At 42.2% G+C, this 20,787-nt stretch overlaps 2 protein-coding genes across 4 annotated transcripts; one reads left to right on the top strand and one right to left on the bottom strand.

The window, feature by feature from the left end:
- Positions 1-1,404: 1,404 nt before the first annotated feature.
- haus2 (HAUS augmin like complex subunit 2) lies at positions 1,405-10,010 on the bottom strand. 2 transcript variants are annotated; one of them, XM_069662432.1, is made up of 7 exons: positions 9,932-10,010; positions 6,070-6,156; positions 5,533-5,631; positions 4,601-4,670; positions 3,351-3,483; positions 2,921-3,029; positions 1,405-1,652 (listed from the first exon to the last, which is right to left on the bottom strand). In XM_069662432.1, the coding sequence occupies exons 2-7, from the start codon at positions 6,154-6,156 to the stop codon at positions 1,533-1,535; spliced, it is 618 nt and encodes a 205-aa protein (XP_069518533.1). In that variant the 5' UTR covers positions 9,932-10,010; the 3' UTR covers positions 1,405-1,532. The 2 variants fall into 2 exon arrangements, with proteins under 2 accessions (XP_069518533.1, XP_069518534.1); XM_069662433.1 differs by lacking the exon at positions 1,405-1,652 and adding an exon at positions 2,333-2,351.
- A 1,968-nt stretch (positions 10,011-11,978) lies between these two features.
- Positions 11,979-20,274, top strand: lrrc57 (leucine rich repeat containing 57). 2 transcript variants are annotated; one of them, XM_069661755.1, is made up of 7 exons: positions 11,979-12,069; positions 12,796-12,998; positions 13,077-13,166; positions 13,268-13,403; positions 15,482-15,750; positions 15,935-16,120; positions 19,385-20,274. In XM_069661755.1, the coding sequence occupies exons 3-7, from the start codon at positions 13,083-13,085 to the stop codon at positions 19,424-19,426; spliced, it is 717 nt and encodes a 238-aa protein (XP_069517856.1). In that variant the 5' UTR covers positions 11,979-12,069; positions 12,796-12,998; positions 13,077-13,082; the 3' UTR covers positions 19,427-20,274. The 2 variants fall into 2 exon arrangements, with proteins under 2 accessions (XP_069517856.1, XP_069517855.1); XM_069661754.1 differs by having other exon boundaries at positions 12,796-13,166.
- Positions 20,275-20,787: the final 513 nt, after the last annotated feature.

A 20,787-nucleotide genomic window follows, 5' to 3' on the forward strand; every position in this document is an offset into this window, starting at 1 on the left:
GACAGTGCACAACTGGGATCGGGGGCTCCTTTGGGACTCCTGATTCCTGATCCCACAGGTCCCTAACCCTAACCATTGGACATTTATAACATACAAGTTTATAAAAAATAAATATAATGTATTAAAATTAATAAATAAATAAATATAATATATTAAGTTCATACATAAATTCATATTATATATTAAAATCTATAAATGAATTCATATTATATATTAAAATGTCCTTATAATAATGTTAACATCAGTTATAATTCATTGGGAAGGGAGGTATAGGGTTAAAAAACTTAAAAACCAAAAGACGAACGCATAAAAGTTAAAATGACAGCCACATTTCATCGCTAAATTTGCAGGGTATAAAAACAGCCGAGCTCATACAGAGCTCACTTTGCTCTGACCGTCGACGAGACAACATCTCTCTCCAGTCTACAGCCAGCCAGCTTTATTTCACTGTGTGCCTTTGCCTGAAGAAGACCCACAGGGTCGAAACGTCGTGTCAGGGCACACTTTCTTGCTTTTTTATTTGATTGTTGTTTCCTTTCCCCTTTTGGGAAAGCGCTTTTAGTTCATTTATATTTTTTTATTAAAAACAAAAAAACAAAAAAATATAAAAAAATTCTAAAACACAAAATAACAAAAATAGGAATGGATGATTGGACGACGGTGCGGCGTGGCAGGAGGCGCCAGCGCACCCGTCAATATGACTGGGACCAGGGGTACGGGCGGTCTGTTGGACCTTCACGGGGAAGGGCTCTAGCCTGAGATCCTGACCCTGGATCCCGGATGTCAATTTCTCCAACTTCCGGTGGTCTGACTGACTCGGGAATGGTACCGTTGGAAAGCTCATCCTCAAATGAGTGCAGGTAGAAACAACTCTAAAGCCTCTACAACCTTCAGAAAAAAAGTTATATAAGCAGGGAGCAATTTCGGGGGGGCTTTCATCACTCCATCCCCAAACCCTAACCAGCAACTCGGGACAGGGAACACCTAGACACTCATAACCATGATCATCCATGCTGAGATTCAGACCTCTGGCACCTATGACCTCAAAGTTATAGGCTTAGGGAGCAATTTGAAACTGATAAATTTGGTCGTTTCACCCACTTCCAAAGGTCGTGGAAGGTCGAGCCTGGTACTGATGGAAAAGCTCATGCCCAAATTAGTATAGGCAGAGCCAATTTTAAAGTCTCTATGACCTTCAGAAAAAAAGTTATTCAAGCAGGGAGCAATTTCAGGGTGGTTTTCATCCCTTTATCCGTAACGTAGTTTTAAATATGAATTTACTTCAGTCAGTTATGTAATAAAATCTCCACCATAAACTTTCTACAAAAACGATTATTTTATTACAAAACCAATGTGCAATGAGTCTTTTATATTTTACGTGACAAAAATAATAGAGAGCTGAAATTATTATCACCTTTGTTTTTATTATATTGTTTTTTGTTTATTATTATAATTGCAGTCATCACAATGAACAATGTAAAGATTTTGTTTTCAACCAGATAACATCCATCCAGAGAAGGGGTCAGAGGGCATCACACAGAACTGTCACTCATCAAGCTGCTCCTGCCGCTGACCTCTTTCCAACGGAGAACCTGATTGGACAAACCATCGACCTCCGCCATGTGAGCCAGTAACTGGGCGAGCGAGGAGTTCTGAAGCAGATTGAGAGAGTTTGGAGGTTAATGCTGATTGAACAGAAATGTCACCTGTTACAAGGTGATAACATAATAAAATATAATACGTAATACAATAATTTATAATATATAATTAAACAAAGGGTCAAAATTATGTGTAAATATTGATAAATTAATCATACATTAATCACACTCCTTCATGACCTTTGACCTCGAAGTTCACTGAGAATTAAAAACTACTATTTTTCATCTGTCTGATATCGTTCCAATAACCAGCAGTCAATCTCTGCCTGTCTTGAAAAGGGACAAAACACGCACTGTGCAGAGAAACAAACACACACACACACACACACACACTTAAACGCAGCGGTTCAGGTGTGACCTGCTGCTGCTTGAAGCTTGTTAAAGGGGTTGATGTCACTCTGGACCAAGCTAATTTCTAATGTTTTGATTTGCTGTGTCAGTAACAACAAACTTCGTCCACATGCAGCTGACCTGGGGGGTACACTACGAAGCAGGATCAGGTGTTATCGAGGTAACTTCGGAGTTACCTCAAAATTTTCAGTACTATGAAGGTGGTTCAATTCTTTCCGGGGTAGATCACCATGGTAACTCATGCTGAACACCTGATCTGCTCCAGAGCAGGTTATGTCCGAGATAAGAGATCAACCTGAACTCACCACCTACTGACCAATCAGGTCTCTTGATTCAGGAGGTCTGAGAGCAGATGGTGAGAGGGAGAGACTGCGGTAACACACTTCCTGTTTACCGTCTGATTTTATGAAATATAATCGTGAAAAATATACAATGAGCTTCACTGATGTACATTGATAAAAACAATGAAGTCTGAAGTACTTTTGTACTTTTAAGATATGACAGTAAACATTCTGCTTTAAACTATGGTTTTAAATGTATTTCTATTGGTCATTAGCTCCAGACCACGCCCCTTTAATGTGAGCGCGCTCAGAGGAACCCTGGGTTGACTTATCGAGTTGATGACCAGTGTCGTCTGACCGCTCAGCGTGATCTCCTGTGTCGGGTTAAGAAGCAGATCAGAGACCCTGGGTCTGTTGAACTCGCTTCGGTATAATTATTCATTATTATCAATCACTGCTTAATTAATCTTGTTAAACACTTATTAGCTTTTCATTGCCTAACAGCCTGAAATGATAATTATTATGTAATATATGATAACTAAGATACAGTGGAAGTTATTGCCATGAGACTTCAGTCAGATAAAGACACTGTTGTCATGGTAATGATGTCATCAATGTCATGTGACTGACCAGCTGATCCAGGCGGTATTGGGTGGAGGGACTGCAGTGGACCGAGTTCAGGTTCTCCTCCAGAGTCTCAATGAAGTCCAGTAGCACCGACACAGACTCCACCACGAAGCTGCAGAGCACGGACAGGTTCATACTGGCACAGGTACTAGTTCATACTGGGACAGGATCTGGCTCATACTGGGACAGGTACTAGTTCGTACTGGGACGGGAACTGGCTCATACTGGGACGGGAACTGGCTCATACTGGGACGGGATCTGGCTCATACTGGGACAGGTACTAGTTCGTACTGGGAAGGGAACTGAAATTTGTGCTTGTCGACGAGCTGTGATTTAACACCTGGTCAATTATATGAATCAGGAAGTTCAACAGATGAATCAGCTGAATTAAATTGTTGACATCAATACAGAGACCAGAGAGACAGGTGTTTACCTGTGCAGGTGAGCCTGGACGGGCAGGTTGGTGCGACCCAGCGGCCTCATGAGTCTTTGTCTCAGACTATTCTGGTCCTTCAGGAGGTCCTGCAGGTGAGCACAGAACACCTGCAACATCTGGAACCTCCGAGCTGCAGACAAGACAGGAATAAAGGAGAAAAGAAAAAAATGTAATCTGAATCTTTAATCAGATATTTTTTTTTATTAATAAGTTATGTTCTTATTTCCCAAACAACTGTTTTCAAATCTTAAAAAAAATATTTCATTCCAAATAAATAAATAACAATTCAAGTCCAAATTAATCCGCTGTTAGTATTTATTTGTTGTCTCATCATCAGAACTCGTGTTAAGACTTAAAACAACTTCCCGTCTGTCAGACTTCCTGTCTGTTGTGGGAATTTTCCGGGGATCATCAAGAGGGGTAACTTCTTTAAATTTAAAGTGATATGGGGGGGCAATTTATTTTATGACATTTATTTTAGGACCCCCGACTTCCCCCCTGGAGAGCAAAGAAGGATTATCTTATCTTGTTTACGAAGGCGAGTCGCCTCTTTAGAGTACCATTTGGGGACGAGGTTTTGACACTGTATATAAGCTTGAACACTCTGACTGAAAGGCAAAGAACTGCTGTACTCCTCTCCATGCTGCATGTAAAATGTAAGGAAAGAGACTTGATTCATAACATTGGTTTGTTTCAGCAAATCATCTTCAAGAGGAGAATTTCCCTCACACCGTCTGACTTCCTGTCTGTCTGACTTCCTGTCTGTGGCTCGTTGGTTTCTTCTGAAGATTTTAAATTAGCTTTTAGTTAAAAGTTTAAAAAACAGCTGCTCGTTTAAGTTTTAACGAATCAAACAGGAAGTTGAGCTTCTGTATGGGACTATTTAACACTGCGGATTAATCCACATGTGGGGCTGCAGGATGGCGTGTGTTAATAAACTAGTGTGTGGGTACATTACAGTGTTACAGTACAACTACAGCGTTTTTCATGGAAGTCAATGGAACAGAAAGATCGGCTGTTAGAGAAACCTTCAGCAGATTTCTTCTTTAATACATTTCACACGTGAAGTGATTGTTCATTATTAAAGAGATTATAGATTATTCTTAGGTCAGTTACACACTTTAATAGAAGTTTAAACAGTTTATGCTAAAAGACAAACTCGGATTACTAACAGAATTGTTCTTAACCTTCTCTGTTTGAATGTAAAGAACATGTATTTCTCAGTGGACTGCTCCTTTAACACTCACTCAGGTGGGATGTGTGTGTGACATCGGCACTCCTCTTCTCCATCTTTAGGAGCTCCGCCTCCAGCTGCAGCTGAAACAAACAGTTTATCTTTGAGAAGAAACAGTAATCTGCAGGTTTTCACTTTCTGTTCAGTTCAGGAGATCAAAGTTCAGAATTTATCTGAATTAAAAATACATTTCTAATTTCTAGAGCTGGAAAAAAGTGTGTCTATGGGACAAACATTAAAATGTATTAATATGAAAGTACCACTTTATTTTGTTCATATTATTTAGAAAGGGTGTGTGTGGAGTTTTAGTTAGAAAATGTCCTGCAGGTGTTCCGAGTGTTCTTTGTGTCCCTAATGTTGTTCTAACTGCAGCTCCTGTCATAGATGTACTCCTGAAAATTGCCAGAAAAAGATGAAAATATATTTGTAATATGATACAGCAAATAGCAGCGCCCCATCATCATGTTTCTTCTTTATCTGTCTAAAAGATCATCTCTCCCATACCTGGCGCAGTGTCTCCCCACATGCTTGTCAGAAAACACACACACACACACGTCTGTGAATGCACCGGTTCTGTTAAATACGGACCGTCTGTTTCAGTTTTAAAGACTATAAGTGCAGCTGTGTAGTGTCGGTCTCAGTAGTCACTTTTGATCTTTTCAACATGTAACGTCTTTAAGACTGAGCCTCCTTCACACACAGCTCACCTGCTGCTGTGGAAACGAGATCATGGGTGAAACTGAAAATGTGAGGACTTATAATGAACGTGTGGTTTCGATCAACCATTAACCATTACCGATCCCCATTACCTTTACTATCAACACTGAATAACCGAACACAGATATCATTCAGAACATAGCCTTTAACGAGGAGACGTATTAAAATCTTTATTTGTATTATTAAAAAGAGTGTAATTTTTATATATAGATAATTACTTTCCGTTACCTCGTCCAGCTGTCTCTGTGCTCTGATTCGCTGTTCAGCCTCAAGCAGGTGAGAGGAGAAGGCTGGGCTCAATCTGGAGGAGGCGGAGTCTATTTCTTCCTGAGAACAGGTAGAAACATGAACCTGAACTCATCACATGTATAGTGTCTCTGAACCCATCACATTTATAAATTGTCTCTCTGAATTCATCCTGTTTCTAAAGACTTGACATCACGGCTTACGGAGCTGTTGGCCCTCATGTTTATATTTTTACTTTAGTTATTATTTCCCTTTTTGTCATATCTGAGATTTTCCTATAGTTCCTAACCCTAACCCTGACCCTATAGTTTATTATTTTACTTTTCTGCCCAGGGACTACGGCTGGAAAATAGCAACTTGCTAAAACCTGGTGCCATACATCTCTCCTTGTTTTATAGAAGGTTAATGTTCTTTGTGCATTGTCCCTGCTCAAATACAGAAACATTATATAATAAGTCTTTCTAACAGGAAGTTTTCCAGCAGCAGTCTGTCTCTTTAAACGTCTGCAGGTAAACTCACCTGAGACACAGCTCCTCTGGAGACACACCTGGAGAGCAGACCTGCAGCCGGAGACACCGAGAACGGAGACAGATCCCACTGAAGCATCTGAGACGGACAGATAGGTTATAATGACATTTATCAATCATTAAAGAGCAGCGCCAGTCATGTTGTAAGACATATGAAATGCTCTGCTTGAAATAATACATTTTGTCTGATATGGTTTTTCTGTTTGATTGCCTTGTAAAAATCCTCCCAAGGCATTTCCTTCTTCTCCCTAATTGACACCCCGTCAATTAACGGGATTGGCTCCTTAGGTTAGTGACGTCTCAAACCTGCCAATCTGAAAATGTGTTGTTCAGCCTGTCCTTTGTACACTGCAGTTTAAAGGGGCTATATGTAAGATTTCACATGTATTCATCAAATATTTTTTATTGCCAATGTGTGAAGGGATAGCACAGGAACTGTTAAATTGAGACCTTCCCCAACTTCCTCCATCGGCCCAACAACCTGTGGGCTGATTTTTATGTAAAGCACTCGGGACGGTTTTTCCAGGAAATAAGAGGATGTGACGCATCTGTGCGTTCTTGAGTACCTCTGCCGATAGTAGAGATGTCAGCTCTCGTTCAGCTGAAAGATTCGTTCATTACATTCGTTCACCAGGTCGTTCAGTGACATTTACGGTTTACCCGTAACTCTCTCACTCTCACTCGTTCATGAACGATACGGCTCCCATTGCATTACTGGTCTTCTTGTTCAATCATCACAATATAACAACACAAAATTGTGTTTGTGTTCATCAGTGCTGTAAACATAAGTGAACTGCTGATGTGTGTAAGATAGACCCCCGCCGCCTTAGTTTGTCGTGGTCGAGGATCAGAATGTCTGACCTGTTGGGACTCATTTCGTTCGTTCACGACCGAGAGATGACCCGGTCATTCGCTCCTCCTCGGCGCTCAGACTGTATTTGCTAGTGTGAAGGTTCTCAGTAATCCAGGTCATTGTAATTTTAATAAGCTTCTAATATGAGAAAATCATCCCTTAACAGAGGCAATGGACTACCACCGATCTCCCAATTACAATGCAGTGTTAAATCATCTGCCTAAACAGGTGAGATCGCACTCAGGATCATGTGATCAATAATATATATAATAATAGAATAGACTAACAATGACTGATCTTGATTTGTTGCCACAATAAGGTTCTGTCTTTATTTTCCGCACACAATTACTATACAAAATAAAGTACGTCTCTCCACATGCTGGAATGACACGAGCAGGAGCTGTAACCTGCGATCAGTACATCATAGTTTATAACGCAGCGCGGGGAGAACACAGACGTTTAATAACTTGGACCTGTGTTCAGACCTGTCTGTCTGTCTGTCTGTCAACAGAGACTGCAGTCTGCTGTGCACTACATATATTTTAGAGCTGTAGATGATCAGGCTTCATGATCAAACTTTTATATCTCGTCATCACTTCAGTCTGCGCTGACCCGCTCCCTCCCTCCCTCCCTCCCTCCCTCTGTGCAGGTGCTCTCTCCCTCTCTGTTTTTATTATATGTTGTTTTTAAAGTTTAATGCAGGTGAATGAGGCTCCTTATGTATCACAGGGCCTGAGGATGTAATATATTTAATCAGTCTCCCCCAACACTGCTGTATGAAAAACAATTAACGAACGATACCAAAACAATTATGTTTTTTCCCATTTTTTAAACCAATTAATATCTAATACCTTTGTGTTATATACAGCGCTCCTTTAAAAGGCTCAGTCAGACGCAGTTCTGTTGTCACGCCTCCCTCACTGTCACTCGTTCATGAACGATGACGGCTCCCGTTGCATTCACTGGTCTACTTGGCCCAACTTGCCCATTACAAAACCTTCTGACATTATAATTTCTAAATAAATAAACATAGTTTAGTTTGTGTTCATCTGTCAGTGGTTTACACAAACCGATGAATTGACTTGTATGCACAGATGCACCTAATCGGGTCTCTTCGTTCAGTGAACGAGAGCGAGAGAGACATTGGGTCAAGCGATACGTTCAGTCGTTGTCCTAACCAATGATGGTCATTTGATACGATACAAACAGCCCTCCTCTAAAAGGCAATTGGCTCGTGCTAACATCAATCAGTCTGGTTTTCTAAAAGAAGAAGGGAGGCACTGGGGAGCCGCAAGCGGAGCCAAGTGAATGAAAGGAACGAATTTGATGCATGGAAGTGAACGGATCATTCCGTTCACTGAAAAGATTTGTTCTTTTTGAACGAATCGTTCAGGACCGAAAAATCTCTAGCCGAGAGCTCATTCTGCAACACTACAGTCAACAGTGAGCAACACGAGACAACACAAGCTGTAAAATGAAGATGGACACCAACAAACGACAGCACCCACAACAACACCAACACAAACTACACACAAGAATAAAAACAAAAAAAACTTTTATCTAGTGAAGCCCGTCTGACCAAACAGGAAGTGACCGACGTCAGGGGGAAAACTAGAGTCAACATCGGCAGGGCATGTGAATCATGGAGACCTTCGATTGCTTTTGGGGATCAAAACAGACCCATGACTTATTGTTGTCATAGAAACAAAACCTGCGTGCAGCGTTCTCTCACCGGATGCAGCGTGTTTTCTCTCACAGCACAAGAGCTTCATCCCAGCTCTCTGCAGCCGCCCCGCCTGGCTAATGTTCGCTGATGCTTGTGATGATTAGCTGGTTTGCCGGCCTAATTTGCCGTTTGGTTACGAAGCACAATGCCGGAGTCATGCAGTGTATTTATACTAGAGCTAGTTGGCTAACCTTAGCATGCTCGCTAACATGACTACCAAAATACTATCTGAGTGTGTATGTCAGTTATCTAGCTTGACACATAATTTCGCCAGCTAACATGACAAACTGTGTTGATTTTGTAAATTATGTAGCAGAACAAAGCAAATGTGTATACCTCCCGATTGTTTTCTATTAGCCAATATCATTGCATTACCTTCCAAGGCTAAGGGTAGCCAGCTAGCTGTAAGCTGGCAACAAGCTACCGTTAGCTTGTCTGCTGTCGCAGACGATTTGCCAGTTTGGCTATGTCTAGCTTGACAAATAACTTTGCCACCTAACATGATACTAACTGAGGTATTATGACAAACAGTGTTGATTTTGGACAACATGATACCGGTCAATGATTACGTCTCGTCAGTGAAAAGTAAACAGAGCCGGTGAGTTCCGAGACTGAGCATGCTCAGTTTCGTGTGTCTTCAGGAAAACCCCCGGATGCTCGTTCATGTGTGCGAGTGTCCGCACAGCGCGTACAAGAAGGTTGACTGCAGTTTCCTCAACGGCCGACCGTGTCGCTAGGAATGAGGATTTTCTGAAAGTTACATATAGACCCTTTAAAAGAAGACAGGCCCAGCTATGGCCATGACTGCTTATGTTTTGATTTGTCTTTGTCTGATTTGTAGCACATGAAAAACACCACATGGAGATGTTTACAAGGTTAAACACTGGATTTTCACTGGAGGGGGTCTTTAATCAATAAGTCACAAACAACAGACAGGTCCATCTGAAGCCCTTGAACCTTTAATTTAATTATAATAAATATAATTGTTTATAATAATTTAAACATACTGATAGTAATGGAGATGTTTGGACTGTTGCATTGTGAAGGTTTCACTTTGTTTTCTGGCTCATTGTGACGAACATTTCTCTGTTTTTTTACTTTTAATACTTTTTGATTACACTTACATACTTTTACTGAGGTTAGGGTTAGCCCTAACCCTAAAATGCAAATTGACACATTTGAAAGCGATTAAGCGTCTTAATCGGCGGGGAAACGACAATACGCGCGTCAGCCGATATTAAGCTGCGTTCAGGGCAGTTTAGTTTTTTTTCTTACCGTGAAAACAACGTCTGCAGTCCTCTGCGAAAATACAACGGAATCAACAAAACCCGCCGAATGGTTTGTCTCCCTCTTGTTTTCCTCCTCCTCCTCCTCCTCCTTCTTCTTCTTCTAATTGAACGCCAGCAGCATCCTTAGTGTTTCATTACTGCCACCTGCTGGAGAGCCTCCTACAGTTGTTTCTAATCTCAGTCCCTCAGAGTGTTCGCAGACTTTATACCTTCATGGAGAACAGGCCGGTTTAAATGGTTGTCCAAATGTGTTCAGCTCAAGGTTGAGCTGCAGAATGGGCAATGACAGTTCCTGCAGCATGTGCATCTTTTCACTTCGGGCAAGGATCCTTTTGCTGGATTGTTATTTGCACCTTGAAAAAGAGAGCGCCTGATTGGTCAAATTATGGTCCTGAATTTACAAAATTATTATTACATTACAAAAAACAAATAGAGGTCAAACTGTTAGCTCATTTGCTTATTATATCATTAGATCATTAGCTGTCAGATGAGTGTTTGTAGTGCCTTTCAGACTACCACTGTAAATATAGTCATATCATATTAATCGTAATATAGTAAAACGTTAATTTCGCTGTTAAATTCAGGACAACACAATTGTTTTATGACATAAAACAAATAATTTGATTCAGATTTAATACTCACACTCCAATCGTCATTCATCCTGTCAGTAAAATGCGGTCCTTGGCTTCACAAAGCTCTACGTGTTGAATCTGCAGCTTTCTGACCTCAGACACATGCTGCTCAATGTCAGTGAAGTTTCCATCACGTTCAGAGTAATGACACATTTACTCAGTACTGGAACCAGCAGCGGCGCCACGTGATGGGGGGGGTTAGATTGTATACATCAGGGGCTAATTTAGATCAAAGAATATCAAGATTCAAGTATCTCAGATATACAATTAAAATGCACGTTATGGAATGCACACCGCAGACACAGTTCATAAGGAATGAATAAAATCAAAAGAATCACAATGCTCATGTAGTCTCCACTAAAGCAGATGTGGATTTACCAAATATTTCAGCTGTGAGCAAACGTGACTGTCGCACTGCTCGAGCTGGAAGCAGCGTACTCTTCGGTTAGAGCACACAAAAGTAGCTTACAGACAGGGGCAACCTTCAGAACGAAAACATTTACCCACACCCGCAAATGCAAACACGAATGCTCACTAATGTAACTTAGACAGGTACTCACAGGAGAACGAGCCGCCTGCTGTCACCGCCACACAGCATCATTATAAGCCACTTGTAATCTCTGTAAACTTGTTTTATTGTAGTTTGTCCACAGGTGTGCAGCATACAGAGATGTACAGTAAGCTCTGAACAGAGACATCTTTACTTCATCTGTACACATACCAAACCTGCGTGAAAGAACATTTGCTTGTGCATACATCTTGAGGCACTGCCTGTTGATATCATCATCGTCTGTCATTTGTTCTGTTATAAAATATCCGAGATATTTGACTCTATTACAGACAGAAACATTGTTACCAGACAATATGAAATCAGGAAATGTCAACCTTTTATGCTCTCTGGTGTGACAGATCAAGACCGCACTCTTACCGGCATTATATTTAATATCATGTTCAGCACCATAAACAGAACAAATAGTCAGCAGCTGCTGGAGTGTTGTAAGTGGTCTCCGAACCATAATAACATAGTTTAGCTACGTTTAAAACGCTAGACACCACGATATTTCACCAGAGTGATCTGCATTATTAGTGAAGTTGGATGGCAACACTAGAAACTGGCACTGACGTTATCCCACATTTAGGAAATTGGCATTAATAATTATAATACCACAGAATTTTTCTCTATCCACAAATGAGTAAAAACTCTTTTCAAACTTTAATCAAAAGTCAGAATGATAAAAAAACAACGACAACAACATTTTAAAACTTTTGTAATAGACTAAATCTTTCTGTCCTTTCTTTTTTCTTCAGCTGTACGTGTTGACGTACAGAGGTAATGTGCGCAATGCGCATGCCCAATAGAAGTGACGTAGCCATTGTGAGCTGCTCCAGTTGTATTCTCAGTTCTCACACAGTTCAGCTCTCAGGGAAACAGGGCGTCAACTTCAGCGTTTGTTACACATCAAAATAAAACACTGCGACAAGAAGCTCTGATGTGAGTAAAACCGACCCGTAATCTGTTGGTTCAGCTGTTTCTGTGGAGGGTTTGGGCTAGCAGGCTAACGTTAGCTTTGATTCACATAGACATGGTGTAACTTAATGGAACCTGGCTAACGTTAGCTTTGATTCCAATAGACATGGTGTAACTTAATGGAACACGGATAACGTTAGCTTTGATTCACATGAACATGGTGTAACTTCATGTAACTGTGCTAACATTAGCTTTGATTCTCATAAACACGGTGTAACTTCATGTAACTGTGCTAACGTTAGCTTTGATTCACATAAACAAGGTGTAACTTATTGGAACCTGGCTAACGTTAGCTTTGATTCACATAAACAAGGTGTAACTTAATGTAACAGTGCTAACGTTAGCTTTGATTCTCATAAACACGGTGTAACTTCATGTAACTGTGCTAACGTTAGCTTTGATTCACATAAACAAGGTGTAACTTAATGTAACAGTGCTAACGTTAGCTTAGATTCACATACACATGGTGTAACTTCATGTAACTGTGCTAACGTTAGCTGTGACTCACATAAACACTGTATGTTAACGTTACTGTGAGTTAATTTTGTGCTGTTAGCATGTGTGTTAGATCGTTAATGTTAAACAACAGAACGACTTTGGCTCACATGTATGCTAGCTTACTAACGAGCTCATGTGGCTAACATTAGGTCCTACAGCCTGTTGATTGTCGTTGATGACTTTGCTCTGCAGGGATTTCACCGCCTGATCTCATTAACTCGACCGGAGAAGAAGAAGACAACTGATCCTAGAACCACTTCCGGACTGGCATGAATGTTTGCTTTGCTCTGGATCCGGTCCTGCTGTAGATCCACAGAGGATCCAGATTTATTGTGATCAGAGGGGACAGACGGGCACACATACACACCGACAGACAGACGTAGACACACAGACAGGTAGGCACACAAACAGACGGGCAGGTACATAGACAGGTAGATAAACAGGCAGACAGACAAGTGGGTACCTGCCTGCAGGTCCAGATGGGGAACAGTGCTCTGAAGTCTCACCTGGAAACGTCCCAGAAGACTGGGGTTTTCCAGCTGACAGCAAAGGGGCTGCAGGAGGTGAGATGCACGTGTTGACTCGGAAGTTTTTTGAGGATTCAGTTCTTCAGCAGGTCATCTTCTGAGGTCACATAACCACTTCTTTCGCTGTGGTGTTTCAGTTTCCAGAGGAGCTGCAGAGACTCACCAGTAATCTGCGGACAGTGGATCTTTCTGGGAACAAGATCGAGGTTCTTCCAGCCACCATTGGAAACTTCCTGCAGCTCAAGAGTCTGACGCTGAACTCCAACAGACTCAGTAAGTGTTTGATGTGGAGGCAGATTTCAGTTCAGCTTCCTGTCTGCAACATGTCAAAATTCAAGGAGTCACTGTCCTATAAGATAAGATAGAACTTTATTTATTTCTTGCCCCTCTGAAGTCGGCTGCACGATTATGGCCAAAATCATAGTCACGATAATTATGATCAATATTGAGATCATATTTTAGAGACATTTTTTTATTGTACTTTCACATGATGAACAGAGCAACACTTTGTCCATTATGTGCTGCATCCAGGCTCATGTAAAAATTTAGCATCAAACAAAGTCTTAAAATCAGGTTCTTTACCTGAATGAGCGTAAACGGGGTCGGTTATCAGTCTGAAAAAATATATAAACTTAGCATCCCTAATCCCAGACTTTTATCCAATCCAAAAAGTATATTTTAATCTTGTCCGTCGGGCTGGGCAATATGACAATATACAGTATATCGTTAAAACAATATGTAAATGAATATCAAATGTGTTTTTATATATCGTCTCTATCGTGATGTCTTAAATTCAGCATCTTAACTGCTTTATGGCAATATTTACGACATTTTGACAACGCTTTACATTCTCATCCTTGCACGTGGGAGTGAACCTGGAGCGAACCTGGAGCGAACCATAGAGGGACGCGCTCTTTATTAACATGGACATTAACGTGCAGAAAGGACTCAGGCTCAGCCCAAGTTCAAAAATAGGCTTTACCATGTGGTTGTTTCATATAGACTATTTATTTGTTATATTACCAGAAAACATGATATATATCGTTATTGAGATATGAAAAATCCTACATCCTGATATAGGGTTTTGGCCATATGGCCCAGCCCTACTTGTTGGTTAACTGGTTATTAACCGGTAAGAGTGTCGGTTAACCAGTCAAAAAAAATGTCTAAATGTACATCCCCAACCTCCAAACAAGCGATGACGAGTTGTTTCGGTGACTCGCTCTCTTCCTGTTTTAATGTAAAAACACTTCAAAGACGCATCCCTCCACTGCTCAGATCCCTCCACTGGTTCCTGGCTGCCACTCGCATCAAATTCAAACCCTGTCGCTCGCTTACCAAACAGCAACAGAAACGTCTCCTGCCTACCTGAACGCCCTCATCCAGGTCTACACTCCGTCCCGCCCACTCCGCTCTGCCAATGAAAGGCGCCTGGTCCTCCCATCACAACAGGGCCCTAAGTCTCTAACTAGACTCTTCTCCTCTGTCGCCCCCCGGTGGTGCAACGAGCTACCAAACTCCATTCGGTCCGCAGAGTCCCTTTGACCTTTAAGAAGAAGCTAAAGACCCAGCTCTTTATGACCTCTGACCTTAATGATGCTGATGCTATTGATGATGATGACATCGAGGATGTTGTTGATGTTGATTAGGATATTCATGATGATGATGATGATTACTTCGTTTCCCTCCAGTCTCGATCGTTGCTTGTGTGGTATTAACTCTCAGATCAACGTCGCTTTGGACAAAAGCGTCATGAAACTGTAACATTGTAACGTAACAGAGAAGGATACTTGGAGTTTGCAATAAAAAAAGACAAAGAGGTGTTTACGAGGACAGTTACATATTCTCTTCCTGTTGTCAACAGCTGCTGTAACCACGACAATCACAGATGCATTTGGCTGAAAGTGGCCAGTTAACATGGTTACTCGTTGAACTGAAACTACGGTCCCTTTTGTTTACTCTTCCACTCTAAACTGCTGCAGAAAGGTAGGCGCTCATCACATGTCATTCTAGCTCCCCCAAAAGTGAAGCCCAAACCTCTCCATCGCCCCCTGGGGGAGTGGCTGTTAGTTTAGGGAGCGCTTGATTTGATATGTAGCAGAGTAGAGTTTTCTACAGGTGGAGTATTTAAACGTCAATACTTCGTCAGTCATGTTTATTTAATCGTGAGAGGACAAAATCATGATTGGGATTAAGGCTCCATTAAATCAGCGTGTCACTGTTGAGTTCAAAGAGAGAGATTACTAAAGCTGAGACCTGGAGAGACCAGGGTTAGGGTTAGATCTGGTTCTGCTGCATTCCAGCGGCTCTCAGCAGTAGTTCTTATCCAAATGTTGTCTTTGTGTCCTCAGCCAGCATCCCCAGTGAGATCTCCAAGCTGAAGAAGCTGGAGACTCTGAGCCTGAATGGGAACCAGATCCAGCAACTTCCCCCCAGCCTGGGCCAGCTCAAAGCTCTGCGGACCCTCTGTCTTTCAGGGAACCAGATCTCAGAGTTTCCCTGCAGACTCGGAACCCTGAGGCAACTGGACCTGCTGGACCTGTCCCGCAACCAGATCCAGAACGTCCCCATGGAGGTGTTGGAGCTGCAGGCCATCGAGATCAACCTCAATCAGAACCAGGTACCTCAGGTCCTCACCAGAGGACTGTACACATCACAAACAGCAAAACAAACTCTTGGCCTTTCATTTATTAAGCATCCAATCAGGAAGTGTCAGAGTAATGTGTTAAAGTCCAGCTGACAGATTCTCTCAGACATTTGAGGACTTAAAACAAACATGCTTCATCCTCCTCCTCTTCCTCCAGATCTCTGTGCTGTCAGCGGAGGTCTCCCGGTGCCCCCGTCTCAAGGTCCTTCGTTTGGAGGAGAACTGTCTGGAGCTGTCATCCATCCCTGAGTCTATCCTGAAGGACTCCCAGGTGTCTCTGTTCTCAGTGGAGGGAAACCTGTTCGAGGTGAAGAATCTCAGAGACCTGGAGGGCTACGACAAGGTCAGAACTACCTCTTGTCCTGCTGCAGTCCAATTTGACAACTGATTCAATGTTTCTTTCTTTATCCGTCAAAGATCGTCATCCACGATTGATTAACTTACCGGACAATCTCCCATGGCACTCTCTCTCTCCCATACCGGGAGCAGCATCTCTCACATGCTCGTCAGAAACACACACACACACACACACACACACGTCCACTTGTGAATGCACTGATTGGGATGATGCGTCGTCTGTTGTTAAATATTGACCCTCTTGTTCTGTTTTAAAGATTTTAAGTGCAGCTGTGTCGTGTCAGTCTCATTAGTTGGGTTTGATCGTTTCAACACAAACGTCCTTAACGAGGAGCGTCCTTCAAGTGCAGGTCACCTGCGGCTGTGAAAACGAGACGCAGAAAAAAACAAAACGTGACTCTTGTTATTTGGGTGACTTTGTAATACGTGCAGCTCATGATAGAGGTAAACAGATCAGACAGATACGGAGAGAGAAACAGCAGAAACACAGAGAGCTGCTGTGTGCAGGTACAGCAGGTGAAGGTGGGTGGGGAAAAATAACTGAAGAGAAGCAAGGTGAGCAGATTAAAGTAGTTTTGTGAACAAACACTAACATATGGTGGAGAAGAATGAAGCACTTATAAGTAAATTAAGTTATTATAAGTGCCTTTCCATTAAGCCACTTGGTGTTGTAATGGCAGTGAACCAGTTGACGCGCACCATAGTCATCAGCTGTGTACATCACTTAAAGCCTCTGTAAACCCAAATCCACAAAATCCTTCTAACTGTGTAATTTAGGGTCTTATGTACAAACTAGTGAGCATCTAAAAAGTTTTAGAAATTAGTTTTAATCAAAACTCGAGTTGTTGCCATTCCTTCTTTGTTACTTCCCTGATGCTGGGGTTAAACTGGGCGTGGTTATGTATCATATTTATCACATCATCACTTTCCTTGAACCAATCAAGCGCAGTTGTCCCGCCCTCACAGGTGCAATAACACTTCTCAGCTTGCGATCAATCTTCCTCTCTGAGTCTGCGCTAACTCGTGTCCACATACCCTGAACGTCTCTGCACATACCTGCTGCAGTTACCTTACGATCGCCTTTTTCCCATCATGCCTGTGTGCTGTCCCCGGTGCACATCCACCATCTGAGATGACAACGTGTCATTCTTAATTTTGTAAATGCGGCGTACTTGGAGAAGCAGCAGTGTTTCCGCCACATACATGTACTGTACTGTACATACTGTACTTTGGAGATTTCCGCTCCAAAGCAACAGTCGTCCATCCTCTCCTCATTGAAGAAGAGCACTGAAAGTCTTGGCAACCAAATAAACAACAGCAGGAACAGTTTACTTCTAACCGCAAAAGAGGGTCCGCTCCGCATCGCTGACATCGGCATACATGTGCAGTTCCTAAATCAGCTGTGCGCTCAGTATCAAACTTTCAGCTCCCTGGCGATCTCCCTCCAGCCAGCTGCACAATATATACAGAAATGAAAAGATATCGGGGGGGCAGTAGTGGTGCGGAGAGCACAGGTGCAGGTGTGTTGAAGCAAAGTGATCAGATTAAAGTAGTTTGTGAATTAAAACTTAATGAGGTGAAGAAGAGAGAACAATTAAAGTGTGGAAGTAAGAAATAACCATCGATAAAGAGGGTCAGTCTACATGTGACGTGCTTCTCACAGAAATCATTGATATATGAGATTTATTGAAATCAATTAATTACAAAGCCTGTAATTAATTAGATTAATTTTTTAATCACCTGACAGCAATAGTTTTGATATGATGTGCACATGCGCACATACCTGGGTGGTACAACACCCTCTACCCTGCTGCTGAAAGTGCCAGAGGAAACACTGCTTTCCCATGCGCCATTGTTGTGTTGACAGTTGCCATGAGAACGCGGACAGGTGGACCCCGGCAGGTGTCAATCAACACGGGAGCTGCCACGCCTACACAGTCCTGAGAAATTGTCTGAACAGCCAAACGAGCTGTTTTTCAAGAAGATTTTTCTGGTGGTTCTGAACGTTTATTTTCACTCAGATTTTTGTGGATGCTTTATGACACACTTGGCTCCGATATCAGATATGTATTTTTGCTATTTGAAGCTGAGTTTCCAGGGCCTTTAAACTCCAATAGACTTAGGTCAAAACAGTTTGGTAGTATAACCATACATTAGCCACTGCTATAACCTGTCGCCCTGGCCACAGTCAAAAGACTGTTGGCACTCCCCATCATTCATCACTCCTGGCTGCATTTCCCCTTCCTGTATATATGCACCTCCATGGCATAAAACTGCCCCCAGTGTACAAAAGTGCATTACAACAAAAATAAACAAAAGTCAAATAAAAAGAGAAATGGCTCTTACCCCCCTCTGGTGGTCTCTTACAGTCTCTGGTGGTCTCTGGGGTTCTCTGGGGGTCTCTTACAGTCGCTGGTGGTCTCTTACAGTCTCTGGTGGTCTCTGGGGGTCTCTTACAGTCGCTGGTGGTCTCTTACGGTCTCTGATGATCTCTTACAGTCTCTGGGGGTCTCTTACAGTCGCTGGTGGTCTCTGATGGTGTCTTACAATCTCTGGTGGTCTCTGATGGTCTCTGGGGGTCTCTTACAGTCTCTGGTGGTCTCTGATGGTCTCTGGGGGTCTCTTACAGTCTCTGATGGTCTCTGATGGTCTCTGGGGGTCTCTTACAGTCTCTGGTGGTCTCTGATGGTCTCTTACAGTCTCTGATGGTCTCTTACAGTCGCTGGTGGTCTCTGATGGTGTCTTGCAATCTCTGGTGGTCTCTGATGGTCTCTGGGGGTCTCTTACAGTCTCTGGTGGTCTCTGATGGTCTCTGGGGGTCTCTTACAGTCTCTGGTGGTCTCTGATGGTCTCTGGGGGTCTCTTACAGTCTCTGGTGGTCTCTGATGGTCTCTGGGGGTCTCTTACAGTCTCTGATGGTCTCTGATGGTCTCTGGGGGTCTCTTACAGTCTCTGGTGGTCTCTGATGGTCTCTTACAGTCTCTGATGGTCTCTTACAGTCGCTGGTGGTCTCTGATGGTGTCTTGCAATCTCTGGTGGTCTCTGATGGTCTCTGGGGGTCTCTTACAGTCTCTGGTGGTCTCTGATGGTCTCTGGGGGTCTCTTACAGTCTCTGGTGGTCTCTGATGGTCTCTGGGGGTTTCGTACAGTCTCTGATGGTCTCTGATGGTCTCTGGGGGTCTCTTACAGTCTCTGATGGTCTCTGGGGGTCTCTTACAGTCTTTGATGGTCTCTGTTTTTTCCTCCTCAGTACATGGAGCGTTTCACGGCCAACAAGAAGAAGTTTGCCTGAAGACACTCGGCAACAAGTCTGAACCTCAAAGCTCCCTCTGGAGGCGGGGTCAGCTGAGACTCCGCCCACCACAGCCGCTGTTTCTTCTTCTGCTGCTAAAAACAGATGTCAGTCAGCTGGGACAGTCCTGCCCACAGACCCCCTCCAACAGCCGCACAACAAGACCTCCTGATCCTGTCTCACCCCATTTAACCTACAGACAGACAGACAGGCTGAGAGACAGACAGACAGACAGGCTGAGAGACAGACAGACTGGAAGTAGAATGATTTAACAAAGAAGAAGAGAAACTTAATGTTTGTTTTGACTTTAACGTTTGTCTCTTTAATTAATTTCTTCTTTTAACTGAAATTTCTTAAATGTGTTTAATGATGAAACTTTGACTGTGTTTATCATGTTTCCTAAACTTATCGTGATGTCACAATTAAAGGCGAAAACATGTTCACTGTAAAAGTTCTGGAGCTCGTTTTCACCAAGAAGAGAAAGTCAAAAGATCAACAGCTGAACAGAAAGTCAGTGTTTTAGACACGATAACAAAGTGAGGCTGTTTGTTTAGTGTTTCTGTGATTATCAGCATCATGTCCTACACTACAGAAAACTAAACAAATATTGTTTTAGTTTTTATTTGGACGTTTTATCTCTTCTGGTGGAAACTAACATTAACTATCCATTTCTCCAGCTTATTGAATTGTTTTCAAATTAAAGCATCATTTCACCCAAATCACAACAAGCTGCATTCAGCCTGTTTGATTTTATTTTAAAATGTTTACTGATATTATATTTATTTTTCAGTCAAACTGAGCAGGGAACAGAAGAGGAGGATTCTGGGTAATAAACACTGAGATGTAAATACTGTCTGCTGCATGTTTAATGACTGTTATTCTTCTTATTTAACCGGCATGGACTGAAGTTTTATTGAAGTTTCAGTTTTATTAATAATTTAAAAATATTTGACTGAAAAACTGCAAAAACTTGAAGGCGGTTCAATCAGCTGATCAACTCTTTTACTCAAGTCAAAGTACCAGTGCTGCAGTACATATATATTAACATGTATGTTAGAAATACTCTGTTAGGCTGAATGTACCCATGGTGTCAAAAGTAAAGTACTCACTAAAACAAATGTTACCTGTTTATTTAAAGGATCCAACAGCTGACGTCATGACGACCTGCTGACTCTTTTACACTCAGTTGTTTTTCCTGACTGAAGCATCACATGGTTATTACAGAGTCCAAGTACTTTTACTTTACTGAAGTATTTACGTTTGACATTATTTACAATTAACTCAAAGTGTTAGTCTTTATTACTGCACCTGAGCTCTGATGTCACACCACCAGGTGGCGGTCATGCGCAGTGAGTCCCCCT

Source organism: Semicossyphus pulcher, unplaced genomic scaffold (genome assembly GCF_022749685.1).
Source record: "Semicossyphus pulcher isolate SPU_LCO1_2020_fin unplaced genomic scaffold, fSemPul1.0.p SCAF_14, whole genome shotgun sequence".
Lineage (NCBI taxonomy): Eukaryota > Metazoa > Chordata > Actinopteri > Labriformes > Labridae > Semicossyphus > Semicossyphus pulcher.